Raw genomic sequence first — 13,690 nt, 5'->3', positions numbered from 1 at the left:
AGTATGTAAAAAATCAACTGCCAATCATTAGCGGACCGGAGTTCCGCTGTGGCGACCCCTAACCGGGAAAAGCCGAAAGACACAAACAAACAAGTGAGGAGAGGAGCATCATAAAGGAAAGAGGGTAATAAAAATGCAGTTGCAAGGGTTTGTCTAGTAGAGAGGCTAAGAAAGGGTTGGCGCCTGTACAGCATACTGAGCTTTTGGTGTTTTTTTTTTTTGATGTTATTGTTTATGTGTAAGTCAAAGTTAAGGTTTTCATCTGTAACAATGCCTAGTAATTTAATGTGTGGGACAACGTATATAGTGGTCTTGTCTTGGGATTGCATAGTGAAGAGTTTTTTTTTTTTTTTTTTTTATCTAGGGGAGTGGTTTTCTTAGGGGTAAAAATTACTAGTTCAGTTTTTTTTTTTTTGCTTTTTTTTTGGCTTGAGGGCAATATGATTGTTAATATATCCAGGATTCAGTAGAGGTGAAGGCATTCTGGGTGATTTGTTGGAGTTCAGAGATGGAATTTGCAGTCATCAGCATACTGGATTACTGAGCATTGTGGGAGAGTGGAGTGAAAGTGGTTAATAAAGATGCTAAATAAGAGAGGACCAAGTATGGAGCCTTGGGGTACTCCTGTGGAAGTACTGCGGAAGGGAGAATAAGATTGTTGCCATTTGGCGGACTGCTGCCTATTGGAGAGATAGCTACTGAACCACTGTAGGATAGGTGGGGAAATGTGGACGGTGGATAGTTTAGTTTAGGTGAGGAGGATAGTATGGGAAATGATAATGAAAGCTATGGAGAGGTAAAGGAAAAGAGAAGCAATTATTTTTTTTACCAGAATCCCATGTCCAGTTGACTGCATCAAGGAAAGAGAGGAGGGCGGTAGTGGTGCTGTATCCTGGTCTGAAACCATGCTGAGTGGATGAGAGAATTTGGTTTTCAAGCAGGTGGTTGAGGAGTTGAGCATGGATGCATTTTCCCAGTATTTTAGAGAGGGCTGACAGAATTGCTATGGGTCGAATGTTTGTGGTGTCTGTGTTGGTGCTGCTTTTGTGTAAGGGGAGAAAAAGAAGTTATGTACTCACCATAACATTCCATCTGAGTAGATACTTCATTTGCCTGCAACCTGTGGGTAGTCGGATCTGACCTCGGATCCGAACCGGCAGCTTTCCAAGCTCCAAGATCCGAGCTCCTAGCTCCTCCCCCCTACCCATAATCCCTTACTACCAACCACATTACCTCAGATCGGTTATTTTGCCCTATAGGCTAAAGACGGAGAAAAATCTCCAAAGGAACAATACCTTACCGAGGTTTGGGGGATGGCGGGGGGGGGGGGTCGGTTGCAGACAAATGAAGTATCTACTCAGATGGAACGTTATGGTGAGTACATAACTTCTTTATCTGAAGTAGTTACTTCATTTGATCTGCAACCTGTGGGACAGAGTCCCCAGCTTACCTAAAGACCCTGGGTGGTCCCTACGGAAGGATATTCCGAAGCACCGCGGAGCCAAAGGAAGCCCTACTTCTGGAGATCATGTCCAGTTTGTAATGAGAAATGAACGTATGGGAAGAGGACCAGGTAGCTGCTTAACAAATATTGTCTACCAGAACTCTAGACCAAAAAGTCGTCGCGGTAGCCACAGATCTAGTAGAATGCGCACGCACGCCAACCGGAGCTGGCTTCCCAGATGAAGTGTATCCCTGTCTAATACACTGAGAGATCCAATTTGCCACTGTCACCTTAGAAATTGGTTTGCCCATGGCTGACTTAGCATAAGAAACAAACAACTGGTCTGACTTGCGAAAATCTTTAGTCCTATGCAAGTAAAAACGTAGTTGTCTGTGTACATCCAATTTGTGCAATGTGTATTCACCCTTGTTTTGGAAATTCGGGAAGAAAACAGGAAGGTTAATTGACTGATTAATGTTAGCCTCTGTGGCTACCTTAGGCAGAAAAGAAGGATTAGTCCTGAGGGCCACTCTATCTTTGTGAAAAATAAGATATGGATGCTTAATGCACAGAGCTTGCAATTCTGAGACTCGTTTGGCTGAAGTAATAGCGACCAAAAAAGCCATTTTCCAAGATAAGAATTTCAATGGCACTGGGGCCACCGGCTCAAAAGGTGGTCTTGTTAATGCTTGTAAGACCAAGGTAAGATCCCATGGAGGAACTGCCGGCTTAATAGGGGCTTTAAGAGAAACATGCCTTTTAAGAAGGTCTTGCATATTTTTGCTGACGCCAAAGAATCTACGCCATCCCCTACGTGATAATGAGAGATGGCTGCTAGCTGGACCTTAACCGTGGACGCACTAGCTCCTTGTCTAAAAAGAAGGGACAGGAAGTCCAGGATAGTGGGAACAGGAACCATAAAGGGATCCAATTCCTTATCCTTTGCCCAGACGGAAAAGCATTTCCATTTACTGTTGTAGAGCTTTCTGGTGGATGGCTTATGAGCTGCCACCAGAATGGCCTTAATAGGGGACGAGATACCGGGAGTCCTAGCCATTAACGGAACTGGATCAACCACGCCGTGAGCCTGAGGTTGACCAGGTTCGGAGTGTGGCATCTCGTCGGATGCAAGATTAGGTCTGGTCTGGGGTCCAGAATCCATGGGGGAGCCACACTGTGAGACTGCAGAAAGGGGAACCAGATTTGTCGAGGCCAGAATGGGGCTATGAGAATCACTCTGCTCCCCAACCGACAGGCTTTCTGGATGAATTTCATCATCAGAAGAAGAGGAGGATATGCATAAAGGAGACCGGGTGGCCAAGCATGAACCAGAGCGTCCCTGGGGGATTTCCCTCTGGGGGGGAACTATCGCGAAGTAATCGCTGCATTTTGTGTTTAGGGGAGAAGCGAAAAGGTCGCAGCGAGGTTGACCCCACTTGAGGAATATCTGCTTTGCGACAAATGGATTCAGAGACCACTCGTAAGGGCTGAGGAATACCCGACTCAACTTGTCCGCTAATATGTTGGACCGTCCCGGAATGTGCGTTGCTACCAGAAAGCGGTTGGTGGAAATCGCCCATTCCCACACTCTCATGGCTTCTCGACACAGGGGGTAAGATCTGGTCCCTCCCTGTTTGTTTATATACCAGACAACGGACATGTTGTCCGTCTGGATTGCAATAGTCCCTAGAGGAAGAAGGTGATGAAGAGCTTGCAATGCCAAAAGCACTGCCCTCATCTCTAGGATGTTGATATGCAATGCAGTCTCTAGAAGAGTCCATGTGCCTTGGACGGACTTGCCCACGTAATGTCCGCCCCACCCGAGGCAAGAAGCGTCCGTGGTCAATGTGGCTTTGACTGGGGGAATCACAAAGGGTCTCCCTTCTTTGAGCTCCTGTGCCTGTAACCACCAAAGAAGGGAGTCCCTGCGTGCCCTGCTCAGGGGAATCGGCATGTCTAAGGGATGGACCGATAGCGACCATTGGACCTGGAGAGTCCACTGTAACACTCGCATTCACAGACGGGCATGAAGAGAAAGGCCGATCGCTGCTGACATAGACCCTAGCGCCCTCAGGACTAATTCTGCTGGAGGAGCGGGGCTCCGAAGAATGTCTAAGACTTGGAGAGACAAATTGTTCAGCCTGACCGATGTAAGAACCACTTTGGAGATCCGAGTATCCAACCTGACCCCTATGAATTCTAAGGCTTGAGTGGGGCACAGGCAGGATTTCTTTAGATTCATTGAAATGCCCGAACGACCGGCCAGAGAGAGGGCGTAATCTCTCGCCACACCCAGTAGATGCCTGTTGGGGGCTGTGAGGAGCCAGTCATCTAGGTAAGGGAACACCTGAATGCCCTGGAGTCTCAGGAGGGCTGCAACCACTGCCATGACTTTGGTAAACACTCTGGGGGCTGAGGTTAGGCCAAATGGAAGAACCCTGAACTGATGATGACTGGCTCCTAGCCGGAAGCGGAGGAACCTCCTGGATCGTCTGTCCATTAGTATATGGTAGTACGCATCTTTGAGGTCTAACGAGCACATCCAGTCATTCTCCCGCAGAAGGGGGAGAATAGATTGGAGGGTGACCATCCGGAACTTTTCCTTGGGTATGAACAGGTTCAGGGACGAGAGGTCTAGGATGGGTCTGACGTCCCCAGTTTTCTTTGGCACCAAGAAGAACCTGGAGTAATAACCCAACCCGGACTGATCTGGGGGGATGGGCTGAATGGCTCTTTTTCTTAGCAACTCTGAAATTTCCAGAGCTGTGGACTCCCTCTGATGGGGTGGAACATCGGGGAGACCTTTGGGTTTGGGGGGGGTGTTAACGGTATAGTGTAACCTCTGGATATAATCCGGAGCACCCATCGATCCGTTGTAATGGACTCCCAGTTTGACAGGTGCTCCAATAATCGCCCCCTGACTGCCTCCAAAGAGGGACAGTCGGGCAAGCCCTCAGGGCTGTTGCGCGGGTCTGTCCGAGAAAGGTTCTCTAAACCCGAAGTTACGCGGCCCCCCTCTGCCTCTGGGCCGGCGTCCACCTTGTCCTCCTCTGCCTCTAGAGGACGAGTTGTCTGCAAGCAGGACGGGATTGCTGAGATTTACGGAACCACAGCTTCTTTTGCCCCCTCTGATTCCTGGAGAAGGATCTTTGGGGGCTAGAGAAGCAGACTCCGACGGCCGACAGCGTCTTCCCATCCTTCTCGCTTTGGACCAGCATGTTGCGAACTGTTGAGCCAAATAAGGCCAAACCATCATAAGGGGCGTTCGCGGAGGACGCCTTAAAGGGTTCCGTGAAGTCGCAAAGGCGGAGCCAGGAGTGACGTCGTAAGACCACTCCAGCTCCGCTAGCTCTAGCGGCTCCTTCCGTGGCATGGGAAAGAAGCCGCATAGATGTGTTTGATATGGACTTTAGAGTGGCCATTCGAGTCTCAAAAACCTTTTTGTCTGGGACCGACATGGACTCCGGAGGAGCTGCAGCATATTCTTTAATTAAGTCACGCTGTAGCCTAATGGTGTGTGCCATGTAGTTCAGTGACCTTATGGCAAAGGTTGCTGAAGCAAACATCCGCTTCCCAATACAGTCCAACGCCCGGGACTCCTTGTCCGGCAGGTGGACCGAAGAACTTTCCTGGGCAAGTTCTTTCCTAGTGGCCGCCGCCACCAACATAGCATCAACCGGCGCACCTTTGGACCAAGAAGGTCCATCAGAGGGAGGGCTGAGGACCTTGTCCGGGCTTCTAGGGATAGGCTCCATGGTGTCGGGGTCTTTCCAAGCCCTGGTGGTAATTAGATCCACCAAGGGGTCGGCTGGGGGGGGGGACCCAGGAGGTAGATGGGCCTGCCTCAAAGGCCTCCAGAAATACAGACTCGTCCAGGGAGGGCTTTTGGGCAGACCACCCCCCTCTTATACGCAACATTTCCATGATGTCTCCGAAGGAGACATCTTCAGGTGGTGAACTTGGGGAGCCCTCCGTATTATCCAAATTCGTATCCGTGGTAATGGACTCGGGGAGTCCAGGTGCCTCCTTTTGCACTGATGCTTCCGAGGCGCCTCTTCGGCAGGACTGTCCGAAGAGGGCTCGTCCACAGGGTGGTGTTCCTCCATAGGAACCAACTGGAGGGCTTGGGCAGGCTGTCCAGATGGACGGATGATCGAAGACAGACCCTGATACAGTGGGGGCATGGGTGGATCCGAAGGCCCGGTCGGGGACCTGGATACCCTCGATAGTACCCTCTCCACTACCTCAAAAGCAGAGGGAGATTCACTGTCCCCAGCCTGAGAAAGTAACCTCCCTGGCTCCGAGGATGGGATCGGGGTCGGAGCCGAAGCAGTCCGACCCGAGGTAGTGGTGTGCTCCGACCCAATCAGCGCCGAAGACACAACCACCCCCTCGGATCCGATGCTCAACCCTCGGCCCCGAGAGCTCGGATCCGACAAGCTCGAAGGTATAGTCGGCGAAGACACAATCGCTATCGGCGCCGACGTATCCCCGGGTCTGAAAGGGCCTGGATCCGACAACTCCGAGACCCGAAAACGGGTCGGAGAAGGAGCGATTGGGGCAAAAATGGGGGCTGCACTCCCTCCCAAAGGGGGGGGGAGGCAAGAGCATCCCCATCTGCATCTGGGTCTGCAGAAATCTTCGCATCATCCGATCCATGTCTGCTTCGGAGATGCTCCGTGTAGACCGCGAAGAGGCAGTTGAGGCGGGCCGGGAGGGCCGCCTCGAAGACCTCGAGGGAGACCTATCCTCCTCCTCTGGCTCCGGAGAAAAAGAAGGTGAACGGAGCCGAGAGGACGAGGATCTGGAGACCCTCACTGGGGACTTCAGAATTTTCTCAGGCGGAGCCAAGGGATGAGACTCGGCCCGCCTTTTTGATCTGTGACCCTCTCTGTCTTTGTGCTTCTTCTCCCTGTGGGAAGAAGCACTAGACTCCACAGAGCTGGTACCTGATAAGGGAGGTTGAGTCCCGGGTACAGCTAAGGGAGTAGCCGGCGCCGAAGCTACAGGAGTAGCTTGAACCCGGCTGGGAGAGGAAGAAGAAGCCGATTCCTGGGGGAGTTTTCCTGCCAGGATCAGCTTGCTCTTCCTGTCCCTGAGTGCCCGGGGGTTGAAGGCCGCACATATCTAGCAGGCCTCCGATAGATGGGCTGCCCCCAGGCACAAAACGCACTGAGTGTGGCCATCAGCTGGGGAAAGCTTGTGGCCACACTCAGTACATTTTGAAAATATGGCCTTAGATCCTTCAGCCATAAAGCCCTCTCACACACACACCCAAACACTAGGGGGGGGAGAGATAAAGTTAAACTAAAAGAAGATTAGTTTTTTTTTAAAAGGGTTTTTAAGGGTTTGATTTTAAAACACACACACACAAGTTTAACCAACAAAAAAAAGTCTATAATTAGAACAATCTCACCAGGCCAGGCGCTCTTCACTATGAAGCAACTGTCTTTAGCCGCGGCAAAAAACGATCTGAGGTAATGTGGTTGGTAGTAAGGGATTATGGGTAGGGGGGAGGAGCTAGGAGCTCAGATCTTGGATCTTGGAAAGCTGCCGGTTCGGATCCGAGGTTGGATCAGACTACCCACAGGTTGCAGATCAAATGAAGTAACTACTTCAGATTAAATGTTTTTTTCCAGATGTCTGGGGCAAGGCATTTTTTAATCAATCTGTTAACGAGTATGCTGATGGGATACACTAAAGAGTTTGCAGCTAGCTGCAGGAAGTGTGGGGCCAGACTGTCGGGCTAAAGTACTGGGTTTTAGCTTAACTAAAAGTTTTTTTTATTGTGGCGGTGGGTATGGCGGAGTTTTTTTAGGTTGGAGTTGAGGGTAGGATTTTTATTTCTGGGATGATCTGGCCATCAGCTGTCTTGGTGGTGGTGATATTAACTGTAGCAAAGGTGGCGGTTAGGTTAGCTATGGTGTCAATGAAGTAGGAACTGAAGAGGGTGGCAAGTTCGGTAGGGGTTTTGTGTGGGCCAGAGGATGGGTTGCTTTGCGAGCCTGGGTGTAATAGTTGGCTGATGGAGGACAAGAATTTTTTGGGATTATTTTTATGCTGGATTTGTAGGTGAAGGTAGTGGGCTTTTTTATCAATGGTTATTAGATGTTTTGCCTGGTTATAGAGTTGCTTGTATTGTAATAGATTTGAGGGTTCCTTGTTTTTCTGATGAAGGATGCATATGAATGATGACAAACAGAACAGGCATTCTGCTCTGCACCAGTCACAAACATAAAACTGAAAGCCAATATTCTTCCGACAGAACTTTTCCACTTCAGACTAATTTTATTTCACTGGTATTTGTTTTATAGGGTAGACCACTGATCTCCAAGAACTCTTTCCAGGCTCAGCCCAGGAGCAGTGTTTGGTTAAGTGACTTGCTCAGAGACACAAAGAATCAAATGTTGCACCACTGGATAACAGGAAACAGCTCGTTAGCAGCTCCTTAATTCTGTAAGCAAACTGCTAGACAGTGGCAAACCAGCATATGTAACATTTTGATGAACCCAAGTTTGCTCTTTGTGTATCTGGCTCAGTTGTCTCTGGTTCTTCCTTCCCAGATTAGGGTTAGATTAGGAGGTTCTTCTCGTATCACTGAATAGAGGGTTATCCGGATTCTAAGCTAAATCTTGACAAAGATTCTTTGCGACTTATTTTACTTCTTTTTTGAGGGGGGGGGGGGGTAAAGATCTTTATGATGTGAAAATGTTTGTATCTTCTTTTATACATAGTTGTTGCTTGCCTTTACCAGTCTATCATTTTTACAAATTATTTAGGTTTCTACACGCTATACATTAATGAAACAGAACGAAAATGAACTCTAAAGCGGCACCCATACATCATGCTACAATAGTGAGTGTGGTCCCACTTCTTTCACAGTACAGTTAGTTCTAAATCACATTTAGAAGCACAAACCATTTAATGTTCCACTTCAAACTTAAAACACAGTTACAGTTTTCAGAAGTGCTACATTGGTTTTCTATGGCTTTCTGCATCACACTTAGTACTAGGTACTGTAGAAACAACTAGAACAAAATACAGTTTGCCTGCCTGCTTAGCTGTCTTTATGTTGCTGAAGGCTAAAAGACCTGACTGTGCCCTATTTGATCTAGGTTTGAGTAGCACCTTAGTACTGGAAGTGCCAGTCTGGGAGAGATGGGGGTGAGGGCTAGCACCAGTCACACACACAAAAGAGGTGACTGTACCACTGTGTGCCAGCTCCTGGCAAGCCCAGAAATACAGAAAACGGGGGGGCAGGTTACAGTAAACACAGCAAAGGAATGTTCTCAGTTCAGCTGAGCAGTACAGGCATTTAGAAGCATGCTCCCACATTAGACTAAGCATTAGAGGGCACAGCAGCACACTCTGGCAGTTTATCAAAAGGGGATGGTTGTAGATATATAGTGAAAACTCCTAGTACCCCCAAGTACAGTGAAGGATACTCATCCCACTGCTAAAGGCACATTACCACTGGAGAAGGAGAGAGGGGTGGAGGGGAGCGAGAGAGAGAGCTCACCCCCACAGTGTCATATGGGCATCATGGACAGGCAGCATAGGGGAGCAACTGGATCTATAGGATGCAGACTGTAGCTTCCCAGGCTGGGAAGGGGCCAAAGAAAAGAAAAAAAAAAAAAAGAGACCGACAGACTCAAATAGTTCTTCTAATGCATAGAAAAACATATACATTTCCATACTGATAAAAGTACTCTTGAGAAGACAGCTGTACAACTTCACAGGATTCTATGCTAACTAAATGAAATGATCAAATACTTCATAAAAGAATACAGCAAATATTAAACATGATCTTGATGGAATACCTGAAAATGTCTCTGGAAAAAAGATTATGCCAACTAGAAAAAAATTAACTCAGAATATCATACGGGCAATATACTATACCTGGAATCTTTAGAAGCAAGCAATCCTAATTGATTTTTATAATCTGTATGCTCTTCTGCAAATGACTGTATGAACTACAGAACATTCTAGAACTTCAGTACAGATGCAGTCACTTATTTGAAAGGATACAGTAAGCACCTCCTCCCTGCACAGCTCCATTTGTAGCAATGGCACTCACCGAGAGTACAGTCAGACTGATAATTATGTAGGCAACAACCAGCATCAGGACGGCTTGAAGAAATCCTGCATGGCCAATGACAAAACCTGAAAAATTGCATGAACATGGAAGAATTAAAGACACAGTTCTACAACCCAGAAGTCAAAGCAGAACTTAAACTCTACCCTAGTTAGCTAACTCTGGTACTCCAGCCTGCAAAGGTGTTACCAACACAGGAACTGGAAGAGATTATGTACTCAGCAGTGTATCAGCAGGAATGGTCTTTTTGAATAGCAACATCAGGTTAGCATAACACATACAGTACCAATACCTATACATCAGTGTAAACAGTAAAACAATAAAACAAAGAAGTCCTGCCTACAATAAAAGTCTGCTTCACAATTTACAAGACTCCAAAACCTCATAGGACTCAAGTCATAACACTGCATACTGCTCTCCATGGGAGACAGACATATATATGTAATGCAGCATATTTCTTTAATGGGACAGACAGATTTTGAAACTGCTATATTATCCACAGCAGGTTTACTTGGTAACTGACATACCAGGACTCACTGTAGCAAATTCCGTAATGCGGAGACTCAAGGACCAAAAAACAGATTTGAATACATTGTTTATGAAGGTCATTTCTTAGACTACCCCCTTTTTCTTTTATTTATGATGATCTCAGAGTTAGCATTTTTAAGTTGGGGGCGTGGTTTGTCCCATACACTAGGGGCACAGGGGCAATTTTAAAAGGAGAAAAACTTTTTTTTTTTTTTTTGGGAAACGTCACTTGGTGTTAAAAGAGCAGACATTTAAACAGGGAGCCAGTTTACCTAATGAAGAATTAAAGGTTTACAATATGAGGCCTTGGGAAAAAACCTGCAGAGTGCTGTTTGCCCTTCTTGGAGGGAGATTTAATGTTTGGAGTAGTGGATCTGGAAGAGAAATAGCAGAATGGATGGAAAAACTGGAAGTTGACATCAAGAGGAAGCCATAGGAATCTACAAGAGGCTCAGAGAAAGAGAGAGTGAGAGAGAGACTGGATGAGACTGTAACCCAGCTATGCAGGCCTGTGTCGATGGTTCTTACTATGAATGTTTGTTAGGCCATAATACTTTTTAAGATGGTCTCTGTCCATACACTGCAACTGTTGGTCTGGTCACCGAACGCTCTCCCATTAGCTTCAGCTCCTCCCATAACACCTCTGTCTTCACAAGATTCTCCAGCTGCAGCCTGTAGAAACACTACAGAAAAAAAACAAATTCTGCCTCCACTTTGAAAAAAGTACAGTTGTGTACACCTACCATAAATGTAGATGTTCGAGTGTCTTCACTGTTGCAGTCATAACTGTAGGGTGCTCCTGCCGGCAGGCAGCCCGAGGTCGGCCAGAATCCCAAAGTCTGGGTCCGGCGTCGGCTGTATAAGCTAGTATCCTGACGTCAGTACGCCTTGGTACATAGCCCTCAGCCGACGCCATCTTCTCCAGCCTTTCTTGCCCTAGATGTCAGAAGTCCCCAACAAATCAAAAATGAATCCAACAAGGAAACACAAATACACCACAAATAAGAGAAAAGAGGGGATAGGAGGGAGGAACCCGACTGCAACAGTGAAGACACTCGAACATCTACATTTATGGTAGGTGTACACAACTGTACTATGTTCTTCGTGTTTCACTGTTGCAGTCATAACTGTAGGGTGGAATCCCAAAGCAGTGAAGAGGGGAGGAGGCTTAGACAGAAGAAGGGAGGCAAGAATACCCTGCAAGACAGCAGAGGCAAAGCCTGCCCTAGACTTAGAAAACAAGGGGAGATTGTAGTGCTTGGAAAAGTATGCACAGAACTCCAAGTGGCAGCTTCCAAGATATCCTTGGTAGGGACTCCTCTGAGGAAAGCTGTAGAAGTAGCAGCTGCTCTAGTAGAATGACTTCTAATGGTCCCTGGAAACTGTTTCCCATGATGAGTGTAACAGAATCTGATTCCATAAGCAATCCATTTGGAAATAGTTTGTTTAGAAATAGGTTTTCCAAGAGAACTGGAGGCAAAGGAAACAAACAATTGGTTAGACTTTCTGAAATCTTTAGTCTTGTCCAAGTAAAATCGTAACTGTCTGTGCACATCCAATGAATGCAAAATACTTTCCCCTTTATTTTGAGGATTTGGAAAGAAAGTAGGAAGGTGAATTGTCTGATTTAAAGCCACTTTCGAAATCACCTTAGGCATGAAAGTAGGATTGGTCCTCAAGGATACTCTGTCCTGATGGAAAATAAGGTATGGTTCCACAGCCATGAGAGCTTGTAACTCTGAGACCCTTCTGGCAGAGGTCAATGCTAACAAAAGAACAGTCTTCCAGGATAGAAACTTAATATCGGAAGATGCAGCAGGCTCAAAAGGAGGCAAAGTAAGTTTTTCGGATGAGAAAAAACAGGAGGATCAGAACTGTAATGCGCAGAGATAGCAGAAGCATGTATCTTAATGGAAGAAAAGGAAAGTCCTTTAGATAAAAGTTCCGAAAGGTAAAGCAAAATAGAGGAGAGATCAGGAATCTGAGGAACAGAGCCTCGGTCCTGCATCCAAATAGAAAACCTCTTCCATTTAGAGGCATAGGATTTCCTGGTGCTAGGCCGTCTAGCTTCCAAAAGAACATCCAAAACTTGTTTGGGAAGACTAGAGGAAATCAAATTCCTTTGAAGAGCCAATACGCCAGGCAAAGGGTCTTGAGATTGGAATGTAGTAACTGACCCTGATGCTGGGACAGAAGCGAAGGGTTCAGTGGGAGAATCCAAGGAGGCCCCGAGAACAGGAGCTTTAAGGTTGGATACCAAAACTGTCGAGGCCAATTTGGAGCAATCAAGATGAGGAACTTGGGCTTGTCCTGTTTTATCTTCAGTAGTACCCGAGGCAGTAGAGGAAGAGGAGGGAAGGCATATGCTGAAAGGCTTCTCCAGCTGAAGGACAGGGCATCCACTCTCCATGCTGTTTTGTGGAAGGACCTGGTGCAAAAGCGAGGCAGCTGATGATTGAGATGGGATGCAAACAGATCTATCTGGGGACATCCCCAAACTGCAGTAATCCTGTTGAACAAGCTGGTGTCTAGCATCCATTCGTGACGATCTGTAATGTTTCTGCTCAGGCTGTCTGCTAAGAGATTCTGTTTCCCTGGAATGAATTGAGCCTGGAAATGCAGATTCAAATTTAGAGCTGTGTCCCATAACCCCATAGCTAGTCTGCAAAGGGGGTATGAATGAGAACCCCCCTGCTTGTTGATGTACCACATGACCGTGGTGTTGTCCGTGCGAATTAGCAGAGGCCCTGGTTGTAAAAGGTTTTTGAAGGCTAAAAGGGCATTTTGAACTGCCAACATTTCCTTCAGATTGATGTGCCAGTGCAGATGGTCCTTTGTCCAGGTTCCCTGCTGGCAATTGTCTAGAAAGTGTGCTCCCCAAGCATAATCCGAGGCGTCCGTGGTTAGGATTTGAGTAGGTTGAGGTAGACGAAAAGGTTTTCCTTCGTTTAAAGAGCAAGCCCTGGACCACCAGAGGAACTCCTTCTGGAGGCAGGGGATCAGAGGAATCAGAATATCCAGATCGTGGTAATGCTGTGACCATACACTTTTCAGATACCATTGAAGCTTTCTCATGTGAAGCCTTGCGTTTGGAATCAACAGAATGCAGGAAGCCATGTAGCCCAGAGCCTGCAGGAATTTCCTTGCAGTGAGCTGAGATAGAGTTGCCAAGGTGTTGAAAGTAGAAGCCAGCTGAGTTTGTTTTTCTGGAGTGAGGAAGGCCCTTTGTAAGGTTGTATTTAAGAGGGCTCCCAAGAATACCATTTGTTGAGAAGGGATCAAATGTGACTTTTTTATGTTCACTGAGAATCCCAGTAGTAGGAGAAGATGTTGAACAAAGTCCAGATGTTGAAGCAGAAGATCTTTGCTGTCTGCCTGAATAAGGCAGTCGTCCAAATAGGGGTAAATCTGGATCCCCTGAAGTCTGCAGTAAGCCACTACTGGTGCCAGGCACTTGGTGAAGACTCTGGGCAGTAGATAAACCAAAGGGCAGAACAGAGAATTGAAAGTGCCTCGAACCTGCCTTGAATCTGAGGAATTTCCTGCGTTCTTGTCTGATAGGGATATGCAAATAGGCTTCCTTTAAGTCCAATGTCACCATCCAGGCGTCCTGAGAGAGCATT

At 47.0% G+C, this 13,690-nt stretch overlaps 1 protein-coding gene across 1 annotated transcript in view; it reads right to left on the bottom strand.

The window, feature by feature from the left end:
* The window catches only part of SLC12A9 (solute carrier family 12 member 9), an 843,978-nt gene that overhangs the window by 725,396 nt on the left and 104,892 nt on the right, over positions 1 to 13,690 (bottom strand). The window contains exon 2 of the mRNA XM_044076336.1: positions 9,473 to 9,607. Within this exon, the coding sequence (XP_043932271.1) occupies positions 9,473 to 9,607 (135 nt within the window). The remainder of the gene's footprint in view (positions 1 to 9,472; positions 9,608 to 13,690) is intronic.

The sequence above is a fragment of the Protopterus annectens genome, chromosome 7.part0 (genome assembly GCF_019279795.1).
Source record: "Protopterus annectens isolate FY-2018-M chromosome 7.part0, PAN1.0, whole genome shotgun sequence".
In the NCBI taxonomy this organism is placed as follows: Eukaryota; Metazoa; Chordata; order Ceratodontiformes; family Protopteridae; genus Protopterus; species Protopterus annectens.
Note: the sequence above shows the minus strand (reverse complement) of the source record. Positions and strands in the feature narration are given on the sequence as shown.